This window comes from Puntigrus tetrazona, chromosome 3, assembly GCF_018831695.1.
Source record: "Puntigrus tetrazona isolate hp1 chromosome 3, ASM1883169v1, whole genome shotgun sequence".
Classification (NCBI taxonomy): Eukaryota; Metazoa; Chordata; class Actinopteri; order Cypriniformes; family Cyprinidae; genus Puntigrus; species Puntigrus tetrazona.
In genome coordinates, this window is record NC_056701.1 from 5,073,153 (window position 1) to 5,099,155 (window position 26,003).

General features: G+C 39.7%; 1 protein-coding gene across 14 annotated transcripts in view; it reads right to left on the minus strand.

The window, feature by feature from the left end:
- The window catches only part of nfixb (nuclear factor I/Xb), a 227,670-nt gene that overhangs the window by 81,262 nt on the left and 120,405 nt on the right, over positions 1 to 26,003 (minus strand). For 12 of the 14 annotated variants that reach the window (XM_043235377.1, XM_043235371.1, XM_043235370.1 and 9 more), the window contains one exon: positions 8,378 to 8,909. In XM_043235377.1, the coding sequence (XP_043091312.1) occupies positions 8,378 to 8,909 (532 nt within the window). Of the gene's footprint in view, positions 1 to 8,377; positions 8,910 to 9,807; positions 10,051 to 10,083; positions 10,435 to 26,003 lie in introns of those variants that run through there. The other 2 variants (XM_043235379.1, XM_043235372.1) reach the window with 2 other exon arrangements.

Below are 26,003 nucleotides of genomic sequence, written 5' to 3' on the forward strand. Positions count from 1 at the left end.
ACTGAAATGACGAGATTTAAAAAATAAACAACAATATATATTATGTAATTAGTACCTCTACTAATGAAAAATGCCTGTAATATTTTGAGCACAATTATTGCATTTTTTTAGTCAGAAATAAGACAAAAGTATAAGCTGCCACAAATAATAAGATGAAAGGTTGAATTTGTATAACTTTTTTGTGATCCCAAGAACAACAGTTAAGATCAAATAAAATGCCATTTTAAACCTAAACCTGTATGTCACTTTAGTCAGAGAAAAGAACAATTTTTAAGAAAAAAATTTTGGTCAAAATACAAAGATCTGCAAAACTTTACACTGCTAGAATGAGTTCTAAAATCCACCTCTGTTTTTTTGTTTTTTAACTGTAATAATGTTTGTTTTAAAAGTTAATTTTAACAATTCCAAAGGTAAAGTCAGTATTCCAGTAATGGTCATTTTTTTAGCTTAACAGAATAAATAATCTCACTTTTAATAGTACAGAAAAGAGCAGCTTAAACATTCTGCCTAACATCTCATTTTGTTTTTTGGTTTTTTTCTTCAGTGAAAAAAGTGGGGAGTAAACGATTTGGGTGAATAATTCCTTTAATGTACCTTATGATGTATTTAAAAATCTCCTCCCGTGGGACGGGGGAAAGACAGAGAGCGAGTGAATGGGGCATTATCATCAGCGCAGGTAAAGTTCAGAGGTTCAGGACTGCACTGTAATTAAAGCGGCTCTATAAAATTAGACTAAATGAGAGCAAGAGACTACAATAAATCTGCTCTAATCACTGCACCTGCACTGGCCATCCTGTGTGTGTGTGTGTGTGTGTGTGTGTGTGTGTGTGTGTGTGTGTGTGTGTGTGTGTGTGTGTGTGAGACAGAGTTAGAGAGAGAGAGGCAAATACTGGAACAGCAAGACATATCAGAGTCAACAGAGGTCTCTACAGCTTGTGGATGGTGCAAGGGATTATGGGACAGCACTCCCAAAACAAATTACACCACAACACAAACATAAAGTTTACTACTTAGTGTTACATCTTAAACTGCAGATGAGTCTGTTCCTTCATCAGAACAAATTTGGAGAAATTTTGCCTTTTATCACTTATTCACCAAAGGATCCTCTGCAGTGAATGGGTGCCGTCAGAATCTGATTAAAGCTCTTATAAAAACATCACAGTAAACCACAAATAACCCACACCACCAAAACTGCCTGTTTGAAATCAATAAAGCCACAAAATGACTAGAGAAAGCAATATTAAAGATGGAGCCTTTCATTTCATAAGAATAATAATGTGGTGTTTTTTTAATCAGCTGTTTGGACTCTGACGGCACCCATTCACTGCAGGGGACTCAATGTGGAGCAACTGATGTAATGCCAAATTTCTCCAAAAACATGTACTGATAAAAAAAAAGAAAAAAAAATGATGGAAGACTTTTTCAATTAAGTTCACCCAAAAATGAAAATATTCCTTTAGCTTAAGTAAAAATGCTTGACTTAGCAAACACCACTAACCAGCAGTGGCTCTTTACTTGCATATATTTTAGTGCACTCTCTGCAAAGTCAATTACATGCACAATGAATTCAAATCTGGAGGAAAATGATTTTATTAGTTACATGAATACCTCATAAATCCGACGGAATAAAGCTGCTTTTGTGTGTGTGTAGACAAAAGCCTCTGCATCAAAGCCTGGGCTAATAGGTCATAACATGATAAGTGGAACAGGAAGAGAAATTCGCAGTCGCTCTCTCTCTCTCTCTCTTTCGCTCTCTCTCGCTGCTCAGCTGTGGAGAGACGTAGCCGCTTAATTTATTTATTCCATTCCCATTAATTAGAACGTTTGCACTGACAAAACAGGCAAAAGGAGGCATTAGCACCTAGTTTACACTCTGCGTCCCTGAGCTGCCCTGATGCATTTTTTCTCTAGCTCACATGCATTTACACACACACACACACACACACACGAGTGCTTCCACACAGACAACACACAGAAACCTGCTCACGCACCTCCAAGCAAACATCCATATATTAGCATTCACATACAGTGCCAAAGAGCCCTGAAGCACTGTGTGAGAAGTTTATGAAACAACCATAAATTTGTTTTAAAAAAGAAAAAAAAAAAAAGATTTTTTTTAATGGAATATATATGTAGGTGTACACACAAAACATGGCAAATGTTTGTAAAGAAAGTAAATGTACTATATCAGCATGGAATCACGGTGACAATATGGAAGATTTGCTGCTGATTTGCACTTACCTTTAAGAAATGTAATTTTTTCCTTAAGACAAAAACAGCACACCATATTAATCATCTGATTCCATCACTGCACTAATACTGCCACAGTAATTTACAGAAAGAAAGCTAATAAATCTACTGGATTCTAACGGTTTCACTTGGATGAAAAAAAAAAAACATTAGCTGAAATAATAAATATTAAAAAGTTATTTTTTGTTACTATAGCAATTGTTGTACGGAAAACAAATTAGCATGCCAACTATTTACTATATCACCATGGTACCATGTAAAAAAAAAAGGTAAAGGTATGTTTATTAATATATATAATTCTGAGGTGAATACACATTAGCAGGGCATACTATTACTGTATTTTAACAGTAAAAATGTCAGTAAATATAATCAACAGAAAAAAAACTATTTTACCATGGTACGTTTTGTGAGGGAAAACTAGCAGTTTGGATATTTACTATATCACCACAAAAACATAGTATTATATAATATTATAGTGGTATAAATAGTATTTTTTGTTCATATAATTTTTGTAAAATAAATAAAAAATATAAATCATACAAATCTATTATAATAGTACTATGTTTGAACAAAAATGGCCTGTAAATATGTAAAGAAAATGGTACTATTATCGCACTTTGTTAACAATAAACTAGCATATCAAGTATTTACTAATATCACTGTAAAAAAAAAAAGTGTATATAGTATTTTTTTGTTAGCATGTGGAAAATCCAAATCAGTATTTCTGATTAAATAACGTATTTCAGTAAAATAAAACATGTTAAATATTTATAAGAGAAAAAGCAGTAGCTCTAAAAAGTTGCATAAAAACTACCATGGTATTACCATCACAGCACAATTAATTTAGTGCACCGTGGTAAATATCTACAAACCAGCAGCTCATACGGTAAATGTCCTGCATTACATTGAAAAAAAAAAAAAAAAAAAAAAAAAGGCATGATAGTAGCAAAAAGTAGTTTTTGCTGTCAGCGCCCCGTGGGCAGTCAGTGTGTGTCTACTGTTGCAGTGATGAAGCGGCCTCGTCGACACGACAAAACGAAGGTCTCGTTAGACCGCTCTCTCTCTCCCTCTCTCTGTCAGTCTCTGTGGCGAACAAAAGGCGGATTCTGAGAGCGGCAGGAGGACCCCTGAGGAGAAGAAAGCCGCTGCACTCCAGCGCTGTGGTGAATGAGGTCTTTTCACCAGAGTCCTGCGCTGTTTACTCTAGTTCAATAATAGCCCTCATTTTCCAATCATTATTCGCTCAGTCTGACTGCCGCTATTAGCCTGTCCGGCGTGTCATTCACGGCGCACCGTACACACCCGTGTAGAAATAACGTCACGGCGCAAACGCACAAAAACGCGCATTCCTACGAGGGCTCGTGTCAAACTCTGTGACTCTCATCTGGTAAAAGCCGGTTGTCAAAAGTGCCATGCGCTAATGCCGCTTTTCTCGACGCTCTTCAGAAACGAAAGCAACTTTAATTCAGCCGGCGACAGCTTGACCACTCGGGGTCAGACGCCTAAAGGGTGGTTTTGTGTAAAAATATATGTACTTAAACACGATTAGCCGGATGATCTATCAGACCCGTATTTCTTTTTTTTTTTTTTTTTTTTTTTTTTTAAACATCTAAAAATCACAGACAGAAGCCCGGCAGCCAAAGTCGGCGCTGCCAAACTCTCCATTTTGATTTGGAACGCGGCTTTCCCGGCGTATGGGATCGTTCGCTGCGGCCAATTTCTGAATCATTAAAGAAGAAAATTACTCTCTGAAAAAAAAAAAAAAAAAAAAAAAAACGCGTTTTCTTGCGACAGAAAGCGTGTGTATGTTTCTATACGGAACTGCGTGCGAGGTAAGGGCTTGTTTTTCCCCGTCGCCGCATCGACGGAGGTGTTAAGATGGCGAGAGAGAGAGAGAGAGGGAGGACGCGTTCGGAGGAAAAGGCCTGAAAAAGCGGGTTAAATGGAAGGAGAGGCTGGGAAAGAGAGAGGGATGTTGGCAGAGCGTGTGGCGTGATTTGAAAAGCTGAGATCCGTGCGCCGGTGCCAAACACACACACCAGTCGAAGTTCCCTTCGCAGACCGGCTTTTGTTTCCATTTTGGCATTTTGCACCGTCTTTATTCTCTGCTCGCTGCTCTATTCTGCGTTTTAACAAATGCAACAATGCGAATAATAACATTACTAATAATTAATAGTTGATCGGGAGGAGAAGGATTCATTTGGTGCGCTTATTGTTGATGTAATCTACTTTAAACTGCCAGAGAATATTAACATCTCTGGTTAGCATTTTTTCTGTTTGTTTCGGTGTTTATGCGCGCAGTATATGGGGCGCTTTGGTTTACCTCTGTAGGTTTTATTTGCCCGTTTTATCCAAACGAAAGGCTGTAAAGAAATGCAGAGCCCAGCCAAAGTCAATCCTTCTCCTCCAACATTTCTCCTGTTTTTCCATTTCCTTCTCATCTGCAGTTATCTTCTTTTTTTATTTTGTTTTAAGGCTTTCTTTCACGATGATTCTCTGTATTAGAAGAAAACAGCTCAAACTAAACGCTTTTCGAACACGCACTTCTCACGCATCTTCCGTCCTAGTTGCTTCCAGTTAATAAGTAAATATATTTATCTCATCTGACATGCTGTGTGTTTTTCCACACGCTGCATATCATAACTATTAAGTGAATTAATGTAAGCATCTTTAGGGAAATTATTATTTTATATTTCGCCTACAAACATTAAAGCAAACGTAAAATATAATATACATTAAAATAGTTAGAATGAGCATATTGTAAATATACTGATAAAATATTTGTCAAATGAAATGTATTAGAAATTCAAAATATAAAGAGATTTGCTGTTAAAATGAACGATGAGTAAAATTTTACTTTATGAAAACACTTATTTAACAAGGATGTGTATTTTTTTTTTAACTTTTTGATTTTCTGAAATTTCTGAAATTACAAATATATATGTTTTAAAAAACTAATAAAAAATGTAATCCATTTTTTAATTATTAAATTTACCCCATATATAAAAACCCCCCCACACATTATTTATATTTAACACGTTAAATATATTTAAAACGTAAAAAAAAAAAAAAAAAAAGTGATGATTTTTCAATCTTTTTTTTTCCTGCCATCACCGAAGCAGAAACTCAAATGTATCATTTCTAAACAAATGAGCTTTAACACACAGGTTTCAAAATATCCCGATGTCGTGTTTTAAAAGCAGCCAAAAAGTGAAACGGACTAATATTTTCCCAGCACCTGTAATTGCACAAACTCCCTCTCTTTCACAAACACAATAAACACAGGAAAAACAGCTTCCTGACTGCGATCCGAGCGGGTACACCGGCTCTGAATCAAATGTGAAGGTGACCAGAGCAGGTGTCAGCGGTCAGAGCGGGTGACTGTCTGCTGTCGGTCAGGGTGTACGAGCCTCAAAGCCTGGAGCAGCGGGAATCACCTCCGTCACCGGCCAAGAAGAAACTCTGCTGGCCAAAGGCCTGGCGGCAAGCAGTCTCGCTGCTTTTGTCGCTCCTGAAGAGACGCAACCGCAAGGCTAAATAAAAACGTAATGCAGAAAATACCAATACCGGCTCACGCCGTCATCGAAAACACCCACAGCGCGAAATCCGTCTTTATTTTTAAACTCCCGCTAGAAATCGCGACACCTCTCCGATATCTCCAACACCTTTGAAAGCTGTGCAAACCATCCTGAATAGATGATTCGCTGTGAAACAAGTGATTTAACGCTTGACCGCGCTTTAAGAGTCTTTTGTCGTTCGACTATATACATCCATTTCCTTTTCTGAAAGGAAAAGGCCACCATTAGTTCCCCTCTTTTCAGCGACTGTTCCTTTACAACACAGAGCTGTATAGCCGTCGCCTGACTACAGAACTTGGCACCGCGGCCAGCGTTTTATCGGCTGTCTGAGCTGGACACAGCTCGATTAGAGATGAGAGCAGGCACATGTTTTTATCATGACTGCGCGATAATGGAAGCCGTATGACGTGGCGAGCTCCAAAGATGACTAACCCCCGGAGAAAACATCCATCATCCTGACAAACGCAGAAGAAAAACAACAACTTTTTTTTTTTTTTTCTGGAGCGGCGCGAGACGGCCGATCCGAGGTGCTCGTCAAAAACTCCCATTAATCATCATCATTAATACAGCCGGCGTACGGCGAGAAGGCCGAACGTAATTACGCCGTCGCGCTCCCGGGTATTTAAGCGACGGAGTTTAACGTCATTAATCGCTCCCGCGGGGCGATACGACACGCATCTCGTCAATAAACCGCTAAACAACCGGACGCGGAGAGCGAATTATTCCCGAATCTGCGCCTCCTGATCCGCAGCGCGCAAACATCACAGTACAAGCCGTCGTTCAGAGGCCCGAGCCGAAATGTAAACGCTGATTTTCAGAGACAGCGAAAGCAGAAGTGATCTAAACCAGGCCCGGCTTTTGGCAGGCGCTGGCCGTTTAAAACTGCAGTCGAAAAAATAAATGCAAATGTTTGCTTTGAGAATAATCTTCGCGAAATACCGACTGCGGGGTCTGTCGGTGTTTAAGGGAGATGAACAAACGTTGCAGCACTATTCCCTCAATATGGTAAAGCGGATGTGGCCCGGAACAATGAGCCATCGGGCCGCTTTAATAGCGTCCGGATTAAGACAGGAGATTCGGCCGGGGTCAGCAGGAGATAATCTGAGTCCTGGCATACCGTTAAACAGGAAAAGAACGGCATGGTGAACCGGCTAACTGGCGCTGCGTTCCACACGGAGCGAAAGGGAAACTCGGCATGGGCAACAAAATCTCTTTCGGAGGCCCTGCCAACAAACAGAATTATGGCTCTGTGTCACAACAAAGGCAAAAACCGCCATCAAATGTTGCCTGTTCACATACACTGAGTGCACAGATAATAGCTAAATAACCGAGCTGCCTGTAAATAGCTGCAAATATAATATTGCGCTGTTTGTGAGCGTCTCTTTCTGTGTTTTCCGAAGAGCTGCCGCCAATACAGTTACACTGCATCTGACGAAGAAACACTTGCAACTGCAACAAAACCACAATCGCAAAATCTAATATCAAAATAAATAAATATTTACTTAATTACTTACATATTTTTAATTAAAATCCATATTAAATGAACAAACTATTATTGCAGCATTAATTTAAGTGTTTGGAAATAATGCATGACATGACAATAGTTATTTGTTACAGTTAATAAATTAATATTTTAGATAAGACAAAAAACACTTTAAACTGTTGCGGTAGAGATGGAGAAAATATTAACCGTTTAGAAACAACATCCTGGCAATTATCTCTCTTTTATTATTATTATTATTATTATTATTATATGATAATGATAATGTATTTTATATAAATATATATTATTTATAAAAAAATGGATTAAAGTGTTTACATTTTATGTTTATTATATTAATATATTTTTTAAATGCTGTATAAAACTAATTAGCTGTATGTTTTATAAACTTACATTCTACTTCGTCTGTATTTACCATTAAATTAAAACAATAAAAATAATTTTATTATTGGGATTTTTAATGTTATATGATTTAATTTTGACATTTCAATGTTGAGCAAAACAAAAATAAATAACTAAATAAAATACATAAATTAAGAGTGAATAGAAGGTATATTCTGTCTAGGAGATTGTGATCGTTCTGATTATTGGTGTGTTTATTTAAAGGCAGTAGTGTAACTAACCAGTGTGTGTGTGTGTGTGTGTGTGTGTGTGTGTGTGTGTGTGTGTGTGTCTGGCCTTTACACCAGCTGGGAGAAGGCCAGCTGTCACCGCCACAATACACAATCTGACATTTATACACACAAACACAAACTATCAAAGCCATGCTTGCATTACGCTACACACACTACAGCGAACATACTCTATAAACCATTGCACACACACACAAAACTCACAAATTTCACAATTTCACACACACTCCTTCAAGTTTAAATCGCAACCACACAAACAACGACAAAGAAATAAACGCAACAAAGCCTGTATTTGCATATATTTGCATTCAAGCACATTTCTGGAATACAGCCCGGAACTGAATCGGACCGTGTTTCCTGAACCGGGTTACGCAGCGCCATGTTTCTGTGTGTGTGTGTGTGTATCCGTGACTCACCTGGCGTGTGGACAAAGTAGGCCAGATACAGGTCCAGTTCTTTGACGGACACTCCGATGTGGTGCGGCTGCACGCAGAGGCCGTGGTTGGAGCACTGCGGTGATTTGACCAGCCTCTCTCCGTCCGTGCTCTCCAGCGGGCTTCCCTTGAACAGGATAACCATCACCAGGTCCAGGCGCCAGACTTTGTCGGCTTGCCGCAGACAGTCGATGCGGCGGATCTTGCCCTTCTGGTCGGGGTTGGACAGCACGCAGCACGGAGGCTTCTTCCCCGTGATGGTGAGCACGAAGTCCTCGCGGAACTCCGGCCGGATGTCTTTGCGGAGCTTGGCGAGCAGACGGGACGCCCACTTCTGCTTGATCTCGGGCTTCTCGCCCAGGAGTTCGTCTTTGACGGCGCGCTCCTCGTCCTTCGTCATGCGCTTCTCGTGCTTCTTGAAGTACTTGCGTTTGCGGGCCTGAAGGTTGAACCAGGTGTAGGAGAACGCGCGGACGTGTGGCAGCAAAGCCTCGATGAAGGGATGAAATTCATCCTGTTGGATTAAAAAAAAACAAAAAAATGCTTTTTAGAGACTTTCGTGGAACTTAAAGAAAATGTTTGACAACTTTGGAGAAAGGATGCATTGATTGCAATCGCATTTATTCATCTGCAAATAAGTTTTGCCTTAAAAACGTCAAATAAAAGAGAATGCATACTGAATTAAGTCTATTTGTATGCATTTTAGGAATGTCAATAATTTTAGAGAGGTTTAAAAAATATATATATATATTCTAAATTTAAATCAGAATATTCTTTCTGCATTCAGGTCTTATTTATACAATTTGTTTTCCTCAAGTACATTTAAATTGTTTAGGAAAAAAAACTGAAAAATACAGATTAAGAAAATTATTTTTCACATTGTTAAAATCAATTTAGTCCACATTACTCTCAACTTAAATAATACATTCTATTTAGCCTCCGTTTATCATTCCATTCCATTAAAGCCATTTGATTTGGTATAGATTTCAATGCCAATTTTCTGCTTTTAGCATCTAATTTTGACATTTCTTTCAGCGCTGAAGAAAACAAACAAAAAAAAGAAAATCAATCAAATCCATAAATAAAGACTGAATAGAACGTAAATGAAAAGCCATTATGAGAACGTGATCGATCATTATTTTCCATTTTCACAACAGAAGCATGCATGAAGCAAAATCCCCTTAAGGTAAGACACAATTATCCTACACAAATACAAAGACTTTCAATTAAATGAAAAGCGAACTCAAATAGAAAAGCTAAACGAGGCTCTTTTTCAGACAGATCTCAGCGGCTGTGCAGGAATTCCGGGATTCTGCAATTCACAGAAAGCAGCTTCTTTAGCTCAAGTCAGGCCAAGAAAAGCTTGGCGATCCCCACGGCAACGGAAGACTCATTCAGCTCTCCAATAATACCTTCACCACACAACGCTCAGTGACAAAGCCTAAACCGCGCCACGGTGCCCCAGTGCCAGGGCCGCCGTGCCCCAGACCCTCTCCGCCAACTCTCGCCACAACAAGACCGCGGTTAAACTGCGTCCCTTCAAGACCTGCCATCAAATCCTGTCTGCGGGCTGCTGTCGTGCAAAAATCCAGGCATGTTCACATTTCGACAAACGAGAAGGCAGATAGCACCGTGAAAAGCACACGCTGCAGACAGGAGCAGAAAGAGAGAGAAAGGCTGGTAGTTACCATTTTGCACTCTCATCATAAATTTGGCACGCCGTTCAGGACGGGAAAAAAAAAATCCACCCGCACCAGTTCTTTGCCACTCACGCCGAAACAACAACTGCTGGCTTGGCAAAGATGAAGAATTGGCGACCAAAAAAAAAAAACTTGGGTAAAAAGGAAAGAAGACTGGAGACGCTCCAATTGCCGGCGGAAAGAAGTTAATTTCAAAATCAAGAATTTTCGTTTGCGTTGCGGCTCCAGGTAAAATTGGTTAGAAAAAAAAAAATCTGCTGCACAAAAAAAAATAAATAAAAAAAATTTAAAAGAAAACAAATGAAATAAAATGAAGGTGTGTGCTCACAAAAAAAAATAAAAAAATTACTCAAAGCAACAGCGCTTAAAATATATGCTTTTGCTTTCAAATAATTAAAAAAAAAAATCTAAACAATGCCGGAAAAAAAAAAATCCTTGGCAAAGCGCAATGAGTGTTTTCTTAGATCTTTGGATCCGGCAAAAAACTCAGAGCGCGCAGCACACACATAACGCAGGCACGCGCGCACATGCATGCACACTCCTGCGACGAAGGGGGCGGGTGGGGGTTTGCTGGCTAATGCAAAGCACAGAATACGGGCAGGAATAAAAAAAAAAAGAGAACCGAATCAATGTTGGACGAGCTCGCAGGACCGCTGGCAAACCCAAGTGCTGCTGCTTTTTTTACTCCTTTTCTCTCCAACTCTCTCTCTCTCTCGATCGCTCGCTCGCTCGCTCTCTCTCGTCCTCTCCGCGTTCTTTCCTTAACCATTGCCTGAGCCTTTGCCAACACGAGTAGGGCCCACCTATTTGGCAACAAGATGCCTGTAGCTCAGCCAATACGTTAGCTTGAAGAGCTGAAAGGGAGGGGAAAGAGAGGAGGGGGGCTGGTGGCAGAACGAGAGAGAGAGCGAGAGCGAGAGCGAGAGAGAGAGAGAGAGAGAGAGAGAGAGAGAGAGAGAGAGAGAGAGAGAGAGAATGCAGTCCAGTCCGGTGGTGCACAATTTGCCAGTTTGACAAGTTCCTATCCGCCACCGAGGCAAAGTTCAGCATCCCATCAAGCTAGTCATGGCAACCGTGTTGTTAAGTCTGGGTCGCGGTCACTGCGGCTTGCGTAACGCCACCTTGGCACAGGCCGATGGGAGAAAGCGCGCGGCTCTCTCCGAAACTCCCAGCAGACCCTGCAGCCGGCAGCTGCTCGTGGATTTAGAGGCCGAGACAAAGAGGAACGCGACCGCGCACCCCTCGCTCCCCATGTGCATCTCTAATTTAAAACAAACATATGCTGTGTTTGTCTGAGAAAACGAGGAGCTCCGGCCCGAACGCGGCAGGCGAAAGGAGATGCGATGTCACTCACAAAACTTCGAAAAGTTGTTCGGCGAAGACGTCCCTGCAAAAAAAAAATTCGATCGATCATCCGCGTCAGCTTCAAAATCTCCCACCGGCCATTTTTAGAAATCAAATAAAATGGTCAAGCACTAATGAGTGTATAAGATCACAAACGCGTTTTGCGACGTTTAATTGAGCAAATTTTAACGTGCATCAGATATCTGCCACCGAACGCTCTAAAAGGCTTTTCAAATGTCACAATTTTCTTGACTGGGTTGACTGGGAGCGTAAACGCTGCTTTTTTTTTTTTTTTTTTTTTTTACACGCAATCGTAATCATCTGAGTTTTGGGAATACTTTAATCTCGCGATCAAAAGGAATATGAAACAACAGCTGCTTGCGGCATAAAGCGGAGCAGAGATTCCTAGAGATGTTCGGATCTGAGACGAGACGCGGACCGAGTTGTTGATCAATTCTTGTTGACGATTTCTTGGAGAAGAAAAAAAAATAAAAAAATCGGTGAATGACTGCTTGGATGCTGTTCTTCCCACAAAAAAAAAGGGAAATTGATTTGAAATGCTGGATTAGCAAACATATGCAAATATCTCTTAAATGAGAGACCAAGAAAACATCATTGGACGGATGTATGGTGATAACGCTCTCCCATCGCAGTAAAACTCTTCATTAGTGCTTCCTCTTTCAAATCGGAGCCTATGTGTCAAAACCAACACCTGCTTGAGGTCTCTAATAAGATGCTAATTGAAGCACACAACCAGAGAAGAGCAGAATTTGTTTATGAATGCATTTGTTTCAATAAAAGCAGCACCTTTATTTCAAACAATCCCTTCTCTGTTTGAAACACAGCCCTTAATGGCTTCCTCTAGTGCTACCAGTGCGAGTATGAGATAATTAGCTTCTGATCAACATGTGCGTTTGGAAATTCACTTGCCTAAAGCACAACTCACTTCTTTTATAGAATGGCGGCGCCAGAGAATAAAGCGTTTTTTATATAACTTTTTAATTGATTAAAAGTTAGTTAAGCTATTAAACTAATTTAAATGGCGTTAATTTAAAAAAAAAAAATCTATTCAAATATCAGTTTGAACGTTCGACCGTTACAGGCTAAGTGAAATTGTTGCCGTAATCCTGTCTAAGTTATACAGTCTTTACCTACGCACTTCGGCTCGTTATCCCTTCCGAAACACACGATAAATTACGAAAGGAAATAAAAAATAAACAAATCACGTACTTTACGGACACACAAACATCTGAAGCGCCGTGATATTTGTGTAAACAAACGCGCGGTTCCAAATTTTCAGCATCCAACTGACAGTTGCGGCTATATTAATACGCCAGGTTGCTTGGCAACCGTAAATAGCCCACGGTTATTAGGCTAATGAACTATATTACTTGGCGGAAGAACCGTCCGTTGTTGTTGTTATACTATTAATAAAACTATTTCTTGAACACTTTAAGTCGCAATCGCTAATAAACGCACATGACCTCTCGTGACTTGTTTTATAGGCCTGTCGTGTCTTTTCAAACGTATAAAAAGACGTTAATAACGCAATGGTATACATAAAAGTGTCTTACAACGCCTAGCAAAACGTGGAATATCGTACCTGTCACTCAAACTTCACAAACCGCGGCCTGGCGTCTCAACTACAAGCCCAGCACGAGTCTCATCGCTCCTCACAGAGGTCAGGGAAATCCCGAAATATATATTTAAGAGTCAGCAAAGCGGCGTTTAACGTCCAGCGACCAGCTTCTGCCAGGTAACGTCAGAGTTACACCTGCGCGTCACGTCCGCCATTTTGACCACATTTGTGAGGAGCGCAAGATTTCTGCCAGCTCAATTAAAAATAATCGCCGTGTTATTTTTTTTTTTTCCCTTCGCCCGTTCCCGCAACATTAATGCTTAAAAGAGAGAAGACATCATCTCTCAAGTGTGTGCCAGCAGTCGGATGGAAATGAACGAGCTGGAAAGAGTGTTTGGTGTCGGGCGCCAGAGAATCATTTGTGTTAGTTTGTCACTGACGGTAAAATCAATTAATAATAACAAAAACACACCCAAGCACCTTCCAATCGATGCGGGAGAAGGAAAAAAAAAACGTTCGGCCAAAGAAAATGATTTGAAAATCCAGACACGCGCAGTTTTGAATAACGTGGATTGTGGCGTAAATTATTGGCATAAAGTCCTATATTATAACCAATGCGTTTTTCTTGGCAAAATACATTTAAAATCCACATTCAAGTCACGCTTGTAATAAATCAGCAAACTGCGATAGAATAAATAAAGACGCCTGGAAATCTTATTTGAAAGGCCTATTAGCCTGTACTTTTTTATATATATTAAAAAAAAAAAAAAAAAAAACTTTACCCACTCACCTGATTTTTCTCGTTCGGTTTAAAATCGTATACTGCGTTGATATATTAGAGGTTTGTGACAATAGCAGCCTACATTTTACTTTGGAAACTCTGGCAGTGTTGCATTGGCAAAGTTGCAATATACTTCTATAAAGCAAAGCGCGATCATTACCCTAGTTTTACTGAGCTGGCGCAACAATAAAGGAAAACCATGAAAAAAAGAAGAAGAAGAAAAAGAAAAGTCGTCAACACTGGAAGCCTAAAACAAAAAAAAAAAAAAAACACAACAAAAAAGAGTCTCAGATCTCCGACTGGCGATTCGGTCAAACAGGAGCGCGCGCGGTTTTCTGAGGAAACCGAATATTGAGGATTTCTTCCTGGCGATTCCTTTCGGGATGTTTTCTGTTAATGCACCTGTGAACTACCACGAACCCGTCCGTTAAATACGACGCTGTCGATTCCGCGCGCGTTTGCGAGCTTATATATGGAGGAAAGGGGAGAAAATGTTGCTGGATAGAGACCGGTTCGATTACAGCTGCTTTAAAGAAATGCATCTAAACGACTGCAGTGATTGGTCTGGCTTAAATAAGATTTCGTTATGTTCACAAGGAACGGATGCAAACGAAATGTGAGATGGCAGGCTAATATGATATCCCCTGATATCGATATCCTCGCAGATCACGTTAGGAGACGAGGAGAAGCCGAGGAATTAAACAGTGCGGCTGTTTTACAGAAACTGAACGAAATCAAACACATCCGTCTCAACATATAACGCGTTCAGCTCGCTTTAGGAAATATTTAGGAAACCAGTGCATTGCTTTTTTTCCCTTTTTTTTCAATATGTGATATTATCAAACCATTAGATTTTATCGTATATATAGTATACTTTTTTTTTTTTGAAACATCTCAGCTAGTGAAAACAAACAAGTTATTGTGTAATAAGCTACTATTAAGTAATAAGCGTGAAACCCAATCAGCTCTAATCTCTGAATATATATATAATATATATATATATATATATATATATATATATATATATATATATATATATATATATATATATATATATCAAAACTATCAAAATGTTCATATTTCATCTTTAGGTAAAATGAACAGGTCCTAGATTAAATATATTTATACAAAAAAAATATATTATTTTTAAATACCAAGCTAAATTGAAAGATTTGGGCTGGGCTTTTTTAATGAAACCTGAAATATTTAATGAAAGTGGAATATTTGCAGGATTTCGCCTATGTGATCCATTAAAGTGATCCTTAAAAGATTCTGAAGCACATTCGTTAATTATTAATTACCGGAAAACGTAAATACTTGTTGTTTGTTAATTGAATAATCACGTATTGTTCTGTAATATATTTGATGTTGTCTGTGGGTCGTTTAATTTTCTCTAGGGGGGAAAAGCAGAGAAGCGAGCTGGTTTAATGAGAGAGGTGCGGGGTTTTTTGGGGTTTTGTTGGTTGCCCGCTGCTCGCCCGTGACCCGCCCTGCGCACGTGACCCCCCGTGACCCCGAAACGAAGACAGCTGCCCTCTTACAGGAGAAAGACGCTCTGACAACACAAGAACGCAAGAGACAAAGAGCCTGTTAAAATGATTTTTCCGTGAGGGGAAGGAGGCAGACAGCGAGAGACGGAGTAAAAATGTGATAAATACCAACATGACAGACGTCGAGGGAGGCGGAGGCCGCGGAGAATCATGTGCTAACACACGCTATCGCGAGGACGCCGGTCCAGACACGCCGGAGTGCCAGCGCGGACAAACCCACGGCGGGAAAGAGACAGCTGACCCACACACACACACACACACGGACGTCTATTGTGTCTGAGTCCGGACGCGCTCTCGCACGCAGGCCCGTGTGTAACCTCACACCTCTGAGACGAGGGCCGCGTGCAAGCGTGAGGTGCGTGCGTGTGTGTGTGTGTGTGTGTGTGTGTGTGTGTGTGTGTGTGTGTGTGTGTTGGCACAGGTGAGGCCCGCCCCTCCTCTCGCCGCCGATACGCTTCAGGTCTGTTTTGATCCTGAAAGACAGCCTGAGATGAGTCGGCCGCGAGTGACGTCGGACGCGGTCAGAGGCACACACCTGCAGGTTCGGCCGTGGCGTGTGAAATCACACACGTGGGCTATTTTAGGGCAGCGGCTGTGAAATGTGGGAGCCTGGGGCAAGTTGTCACGGAGCGTGTCGGTTACAAACACCTAGATCTAAAGACACGATAACGCTTTTGTTGTTACATTGCAGCTGTTCGTTTAAGTACTGAATAATATTAAAATAATATTTTTTTCCTTTAAATTCTATTTTGATATATTTTTGGGTCACTGCTTACATCAGAAATAAGCACAGTGTAGCTTATTGTGTTGCGAAACACATCTGCTTCTGTTGAGGTGGGACGTGGGTAAGGTTGCAGACAGGTTTGGTGGTATAGGTTTTAGATTAAGCAGTAAGGGTAGTATATAATTAATTATAGATATATATATGTTTTTATATATATATATAAAATATATATATTGTACCAAAATGTTAATCTAAATGTGAATACTTAAGACCACCTAATATAAGGTGGGACCTTTTTTGTGTGTTTTTAGCATTTTGTTTTGTTTTTATATATATATATATATATTGTGTGTGTGTGTATGTCACCAGAACAATACTTTGATATTCCTGTTTATTATTTTTATTATGTTTGCTCTTTCATTAAATGTTTTGTTTCATAATAATGCTAATCTTTAATTTGAGCTGTTAAGTCTATAAAGTATGCAGACCTTAATAGCTGCTAATTTGCAGATCTCCATTGGGACAACTTGCCCCATATAGTCAAAGTACCCTAAATAAATAAATAAAAAGGATTTACATGATTTGTATCTTTTTTTGATTAATGCACGGGCGCATTTATTTGATCAAATGTGACCAAAAAGACATTTATAACGTCGCAAAACATTTCTAAAGCTCTTGTTAATCCAGAAAACGTGTATCGCAGTTCCCACAAAACTATTAAACATCAGCGTTTTTAAGCGTTGACATTAAATGTTTGGTCAGCATCAAATCAGCAAATTATAATGATTTCTGAAGGATCATGTGACACCGAAGACTGGAGTGGCGATGCAAAAAAATTCAGTTTTGCAACTCAAGAATAAATTACATTTCAAAATGCATTTTAATAGAAAATGGCTATTTTAAATAGCAATATTTTTTTCGCAATATTGCTATTTTTACTGTATTTTTATTTATTTTTGCTATTTTTGAACGGTCCACTCAAATGATCAATCAAAATGATTCCGCCCTGAGAAACAAAGCGTGACAACTAGCCCCGGTTTTCCCTGTGCACATCTGGGAGAGCTAAACCCCTCTGTTTTCTTTACGTGCGGCCCTGTTTGATAAATTAGCAAACGCTTGCGTATCATGGCGAATGGCGTCAGGCGCGAGGACGCACCCAGGCCTCTGCAGATCGTGGCTAGCCAGTGATGCATGACGATAGCTGAAGCTGTTTGGTGGTGTTTGCAATTACCCCAGTTTACAAACCAGCACATTACTACGTGTGAAAAATCTGCAAGCAATTTGTGGCAGCGGAGAAAGAGAGAGAGAGAGAGAGAGAAGGAAAGGCACATGTATCCCAGAGGGCCCTGAGAGACTCAAGAGCTGCACGGGACGCACGGCACTCTGGGAAGAACTGAGTTAAGGCCTGCAAAATATCAACGTGAAATTCATCGGCTCATTTGTCAACACGTTCCCTGGGACTAATAGGGGGAAATGGTTAAGGTGTGCTGCCGGATTTACTGCATGCGACGCTGGAGAAGTACCTCTGCTAGTCAAGGCTGTCCTTATTTGCTCAAAAAAACACTGGAAAAAATTATAAATATTATTGCAATTTAAAATAACCGTTTTCTGTTCGGGCACATTTAAAAATGTAATATATATCTGTGCTCAAAAGCTGAATTTTTGAAATTGTAACTTCGGCCTTTAGTGTCACAAGACGCTTCAGAAATCATTTTGATGCTCAAGGAACGTTTATTAATATTATTATTATTATTATCAATGTTGAAAACAGCTGTGAGGTTTCGTATTTTTGTGCAAACCGATACACTACAGTTGAAAAGTTTGGGTTAAACAAAGGATATTTTTATTCGGCAGGTCGCACTAAATTGATCAAAAGCGACAAAGGATTTCTGTTTCAAATAAATGCCGTTCTTTCTGTTCATTAAAGAATCACCAAACGACGCGTCATGGTTTCCATTATGTAGCAAAACGTTTTTTAGCATTGATAATAACAAGAAACATTACTAATAACAGAGCTTTAATAATTAAGCAGCAAATCAGTATATTAAAATGATTTATGAAGGATCATGTGACACTGAAATACAGTAGTAATGATGCAGAAAATTCAGGAATGAATTCCAAATAATACAATATTACGGTAAAATATTACCGTTTTTACTGTAAAAAAAAAAACTACAAAATGCGTTACTACGGTAAAACCATTATCAAACCGTGATGCCATGCAAGCCCAGGCTTTTCCTCTTCCGTTTGGCTAACACATAATTGCACTAAATGCAACGTAAACAATAAGGCTCGCAGATAAAAATCATTACGGCATTATTTCTTGAGTAGGTGTTGCAGCACAGGATGTAGTTTAGCAAAAACAAACAAACTGGAAAAAAAACTCAGCAGCAAAAGATTTCATACGGAATAATGGATGAAGGATGGCACAGCCGAGCTGGTAATGATGTTCCTGCAGCTCTACTGGCAGAGACTAGCGCTAGCAACGCCAAGGTCATGGGTTCAGGTCCCAGGAAATGCAAGCGATAAAATATATAGCTTGAATGCGCCGTACGTTGCTGTAGGGGAAATAGCATCTGCCAAAAGCAGAAAACATAATGACAAATTGTTTTAAAAAATTAAAAATAAATCACTTTTTTAAATAGATAAAATTAAATAGATCTGATCTATTAGATACGATATCAGCGGCCCAATATTTGACCCAATGCAAAACGAAAAAACAACAAGAAACAAAAAATAATACAACGAAATTTATCCTTTTTACCATTAGCAACCAAAAAATGGCGAAGTATTAAAAGAAATTAACGGGAAAGCACTACCGCTGCTAAAAGATCACGAGTAACAGAAAGAAAAGATCTTTTGATCGTCCGGTTGCGTTGTTACTGTAGCATTATCGGAAATCTTGAGCCTACTTAACCTGTGTCTGATTTGGTCGTGCTGCTGCGTTATCTGCTCGGCTCGATGCACACGAGCGGCGCACCGCTGGTTTCATGTGCGTCGAGAACCAAACCGAGGCTTAGTGCTGCTTACGGAGCGTGACGGAGAACACAGGAAACCTTTGGAAACATCATTAGTCCTGCATATCTCTGCTTTTGATAAACCAGGCCCGGGAGGACCCTCTTTCTGAGAAGTGGATTTAAAGAGAAAGTTCACTTAAAAAACGATCCGCTCATCATGTACTTTAACTTTCTTTTCCCGCAGAAAATAAGATATTTGGAGAAATGTCCTTTCAGTGGGTTCCAGTGTTTTTTTGTTGTTGTTGTTGTTGTTGTAAAGTGAATAAACCTGTTGTACTATGTTTTACAAGAAAATACTATTTAAGCCTTTATTTCAATATTACTTGCTGTTTCTTTTTATCGTGAAATTTAAACCTAACCACACGACCAAAGAATATTTGTCATAGAGATCAATCGTTCAAAAGTTTGGGCTGTTAGTTAGTTTGTTTTTGGACGAAATTAAATATTTCTATTCAGTAAGGATAGATGAAATTGATCGAAAGTGGTGGTAGATATTTTTATAATGTTATATTAAAAAAATGATTAAACTTCAAAATTAAACTTATCAAATAATCATGCTTTCCAAAAAAATAAAATACATAAACATAAAATAAATACTATTTAAAATATTTCAAAAATTTAATAGAATGATTTCTGAAAGATCACGTGCCATGATGCTGAAAAATCAGTTTCTCATCACAGGAATAAATTATGTTTTTAAATACATTAAAATGCAAAAGAGTTACCGTGCTACATTTTTGATCTAATAATAAACGCAGCCTTTCGATCCAACCCCAAAATATTGTAACGCAACAGTACATGCCCAGTTTTGCCCTTTAATAGTGACATGCACATCAGAAAATGTCAACCGGATAAGAAAACGCCTAAAGCCTTCGTTCCCCGACCGTCGCCCCGAAGGCCGGATCTATGACATCATCCAGCTGCGCCGGCTCGGCGGCGTTCCGGCTGTGAGCGAGTCGAGCCGAAGGCACGGCTCTCTGCCTTGATTAAAACCCTCTGATTGGTTGGCAGAGAGACGTTGCATGCAAATGGATTAGTCGGCGTGCCAAAGCTGTGCCCATGAAGAACCCGGAATGAAGGAGATTACCCAGAGACCCGTTTTTAATAGCTTTAGCGTCACATATTAGACTGAATACGTCGATAAATTGATTGCCGTGGATGCGGAATCGCGGTCGAAGTGAATGCGCGCGAACTTGAAGCGGTTCAGACGCGCGGCGCGGGACCCTGAAACGGGAGCAGATGCCCCTGCGAACGCACACACGCAAACCCACACAGGCACTACAGTTGCCGAGTGTTGAACGCTTCGCAATCAAAGAAATAAAGGGGCAATCTAGCACACAAACAAGAGATTCCCCATCACCGCTGCCAACAAACCGGGCCCTCCTCTTGCAGAACAAGGGATGCACTATTGACTAAATCCCCCTCCCCTCCTCGCTCTTTCTCTCTCTACTATTTTTCTCTCTTCAGTCGCCCCTCTGCCAGTCTGCGAGGCGTGGTGCCAACGCTTTCCACCGCCGGGCACTTTGCCCTGCCCTTTATGCAAATGCTTTACTGCCATCCCCAAATCACAACCCCTACTGTCTCCTTTCTGCTAGGTCTGTGCCACTCTGTCTGTCATTTTAAGCAGTCTTGTGTCGTCTCTGTTTAACACCTTCTGGATCGGCACGCCGACACCGCGTCTTACTGTCGCTTTAAAAAAAAAAAGTAAAATACGAATACAGCACGTCAAAAATCTGGATCGAATACCTTGTTTTTGCACTTTAAATGTCAGGAGTAATTTCTGCGCTGATGGAAGGAATTGGAAAAAGCGCCAAAGCAACATTCATCGCCATTGGTCGGACGGACAGATAGCCCCGCCCTCGAACATCCGCCTTCGGTTGAGCCAGCGTCGCTGTGTTACACTTTAAAAACTCATTTTGCAGTGCAGTTGGTTCGATTAAATTTGTTTTAGGTGATTTAATTTGCAGTTTATGCATTCAATTTGTTCATTCAACTTAATATTTTAAACTATCTCAACTAGTTTGTAAGTTGACAAAACTAGCCATTTTTTTCCTCCCAAATGTAAAAAGAAAAGTGTTGAATAAATGTAATAATAATTCTATCGTGTTCTTAACGTCACTTATGCGCTCAAAAAATGTTTTTAGGGAGTCAACTTAAGCTAATAACATTATAGTATTTATTCATTTTAATATATAATTTTTTTTGCTTTAAAATAGCTTACATTTTCATATATAAGTCACATTCTTTTGTCATTTTGATAACACTTCACAATAAGGTCTCATTACTCAACATGACTTAACTAACATTAACAACGAGCAAATATACCGGTTACACAATTTATAATATTTGTTAAACTTATTAATACAAACACAGCACTGTTCATTATGAAGTCACGTTAGCTTAGGTCCATTCTTGCCTTATCATATATATTTTAACACCGAAACCTTTTTTGCTTCCATAAAATGATGCATTTATAAGTGAAATACGATGTTTAATAAGAATCGAAGATAAGAAAGGAGTGGATTTTGTCCGTCAGGATTGATTGGACGGTGATAAAAGTGGGTAAATGTGTGCGATCATGTCATGGAAAACATTTTCCTTGCTTTTTTGAAACAAAAGACTTGGCTGTACCATGCAGACAAGCTCTAATGTGAGACAAAACTAGCGTGAAAAGCTAAATGAAGGCTGTTTTAGTGCAAAAAAAAAACCTTGATTGGAATTGGAGCTCATGGGAAAAATCAAGCTATTGATACGTGTGAGAAGCAAAAGAGGGACAGACGAATAAAAGGCCAATAGACGCTTCCTCTGCATTCATCCTTATACAAGCAAAAGAGGCCTCCGCCAACACACACACACACACACACCACAGGAAACCACATACACACCTGAGCTAGTAAATATGAATATATCTACCCATCATCTATAATTCCGTTTACAAGCAGCAGTGCGGTTATACTTTCTCAAGGAATAAAAAGGCACCCAGAATGGCTTTTCTATAGAGGTCTGACACCAAAGAGAGAAAAGTGTAAATGCTGAGGTCAGGCTCGAGTGAGAGATTTCAGTAGAGCGGTTCAACTTAAACACTCTCTTCCTATCGGTAAATACGACTGCCCACATCCCTTTCCCCGTTTCCTGTCGAAACTTCCTCCTGTTGAATTAATAAAGTTACAGCAGCTTCAGCTCTCCAGGAAAGCAGCGGGCTGACGACAGACAGCGGCGGGAGGCAAACAAAACAAAGGGACCGACAAACGTGAGAACTCACAGCGCTAATCTCATGCATGGAGTCAGAGATCGCTGGAAGGCCGGAGAAAACTAAATAAGCACGGGCGCATTCAGTCTGACCACATTTCAAAGGTTGTGACCGGCATTAAATTACTTTGTTTTGATTCTGAAGTTTTAGGCCCCAGCTTACAACTGAAGCAGCAACATGATTTTTTTTTTAATCTAAAAATTAATCTCACAAGATTAAAATCTGTTACTAACAAATACTTATTTTCATACTTTTATCAGTTGATTCATTCTTTAATATGAGATCTTTAGACGAAAAAGTAGTAAAATAAGCATTTTATACATTATTGAAACAGCAAAATTCAGCATTAATTCTGATTAATCATATTTCAAATAAAAAAATTGCTTACATGTGTGCATGTACTGTGTATATTTTTATATATGTATATTTGAAAAAAAAAAAAAATATATATATATATATAAATCACACACACACACTTGTTTATAACTTATATTATATACCAATATTTTTATATTAATCTAACTGTTTTTCTTAAATATATACATGTGTGTATTTGAATATACTAAATATACTAAATAATAAATATATATATTGATACCTTAACAACTCTTTATTCTCAAGTGAAAAAGTCTCCAAATAAATAGAATCTCACAGCTCTGCATAAATGTAATAATACATTAATTAATTATAAATACATTACAATTGTTATATTTGTTAAATAATGGGAATAAGAGTAAGAAGCATAGTATGAATAAATATTAGATGGCGATCATTATTCGTTTATTATTATATACATTTATTATATTACTGGAAACGTGAAAAAAAGTAACAACAGGATTGCTGTGAAAGAAAAAAAAATCAGTCGAATAATCTCAATTTTGGCGGGAAATAGCGACAAGAGTGAAATGAATAAAGCCATGGATCAAGACTTGGTAACAGAGTCTCTCTCTCTTGCTCTCTAGAGGGGCGTAATTGGGTTACGGAGCACAACCGCACCATTGTTTTTACAGTGGATGGATTGTACCAGCGACATGCCATTCTCACAACAAACGTATTTGAAGGCCGAAGGCATCTCGTTTGTTTGGCCGTTGCCGCTCTTGTGCCTCTTACTTCACTAAGATCTCACAGGACTTCAAACATCGTAAAGAGCCCCCCGATGCATTACGCGTATGATGTATTTGTATACTTTCCAGATCAAAGCCAAGTGTAATACTATCACCTAACAATGCTGCGCGTAAACGTCTCGTGTTACGACCCAACCGAACACGTAGCGCTTTAGCAGATGCTAACAGGCTGCGTCTCATTAGAGGGCAACTGGCACTCTACGGCTGAGCTGTAGAGATGTTTGACCCGATCGGGTTTTCTTCAGGGTTGCTGCTGCACATTTCAAATGTTGATGGAGATTCCTTACGCGGGACTTTATGCTGGATTTTCATGCGAGCCCGTAGCTGCACTTGATCTGTGGCTTGTGGTTTCTGTGGAAAGGGCCATGTGCGTTTCTGAGCCACGTGCGTTCGTTCCTCTGCTCTCACATATGGCTCCTATTCCGCATATGTTTGTCAGAGAAGCTGGGTGAAGAGCGCTGCCCGAACATACTGCAGCACCACAGCTAGATCCGTACATTTCCCGAAGAATATGTGAGAGATGCTTGAGAAAAAGTTGCACTCTCATGTAATGCTAGAGCTATCTGGGGCTCGCAAGTTTGCTAGGGCCATCTGTAGGGCACTTTTAGGGAATTACCATGGCATTGTTAATTAGTAATGTTATTTATATTTGTAAAATGTTCTAAATGGTTGCTAGGGAGTTGGTTGTTCTTATTGGTTACTATGGTGTTCCTAGGTAGATGCTAGAACGTTTGAGGTAGTTGATAAAATGTTGTAAATGGTTGCTAGTTCTTGGTGGTTCTTGGTTGGTTTACAAAATGGTGTAAATGTTGCCTGTTCTTGGTGGTAACTAAGGTGTTGCTAGGGAGTTGCTAGAATGTACTATGTGGCTGTAAAATGCCCAAATATTCCAGCGACTGTGGGTGTCCACACTAGATGCGATGAGACAGACTCAATCAAATATCACAGCCAATCAGAAGCGTTTGTGGGCGGGCCCTCTCTGGAAGCGCACTGCTCTCGCAACGAAATTTATACGTTTACAGTCTAATTCATAAACGTTAAACCTCAGTTTCTGAATTAGAGATTTCACGTGTTGTGGCGTCGTCGTGTGTAGTTACGGCACGGTGTTAGAGTGTTGCTATGAAGTGATTGCTATTGTGTTATTGGTTGTTGCTATGCAAGTAGTTACTAGAATGGAGTTAGGCGGTAGTTGGAATGTTCTGGGTGGTTACTATGGTAGTTGCTAGAATCCTCTAGGTGGCTTTTAAATGTTCTAATTGGTTGCTAGGGTGTTGCTTAAGTTGTTTTAGGTGGTAACTAAGGTGTTGCTAGGAAGATGCTAAGATGTTTACCAATGAAAGTCAAATAAGCCTAAAACTTTACAGATATGGCTAACATATTGAACATTCAAACCAATAGAAAAAGAACAGCTCACCTCTCTTCAACAAAACATACAATCAGTCATGTCTGGAGCACAAACGGTGCAGGATGACACACACACACACACACACACACACACACACACACACACACACACATGCGCACGCACTCAGAGAGCTTGTTTAAATTCAGCAGCACATGTAAAGAAAAGCACCCAGTTGGAATAACATCATCTCTGAGTTCAGGTCAAACGAGGATACGATAACCTTAGAAATCCTAAAATGTCTGTTGTTTGCAGTTCTCGGATCGTTTTATATGTCGTCTTGGGGTTAATTCAACCGCACACTTGGCCACGGGACTCGAGCGAAAGGGTCCAAATGACTTCCTGGCTTCTGTGAGGCTGGCGGAGCTCCGGCCAATGCCGTTCTAACTTTAGTATGGAAATAAAAAAATGACATATGAAAGCAAACACAAGCGAATGTAAGGAAGGAGATATGGAACTTTTCTTGGACGGCCCGTCTTCTCTTTGTTTGTGTAAGTCACGGCACATGGTAAATGTCATTCCGCATTACACTGCCGCACGATTTGTATTTGGTTTGTATTTTTCTTGAAACCGCCCAAAGCCAGCCGGGAGGACGGGTGAGCCGAGGTGAGGTTACTGCTGGTTCCCAGGAGCCTCTTCCCATTAAAATTTTAAGACAAAACAGGGAAAACGCCACAAAGTACAGTCATATGAGAAAGACATTGTTCTTAAAGAGATGAACCAAAAAAGGGCATAAAAACAGCTGGACATCTGGTTATCTTTGAGGGAAACGGTCGGGTGGGGAAAAAAAGCGTTTTTACCTGAGCTGTTTGAAGCATGGAGCCGTGATTAGTCTAACACACACACTCCATCGCCGACGGGGAGCCACAAATGCGATATCATGAGCTAACTTGAGCTCAGTCCATATCCTATTCCAGATGATATGCGGAGGGACGTTAAACGAATCTGTCCCAGAGCAGCTCATTAACAAACGTGCACCAAACTATAAAGTCTGTTTGTTCTTTTGGGTGCATTACATACATAACACTACGTACACAAATGCAAAAGCTACTAGCTATGCAAGCTCAGTTATGAAATCTTAAACGCGCTTAAATGCAAGAACGAAACATGCTGCATTCCCAGCTCGACTGCTGAAGC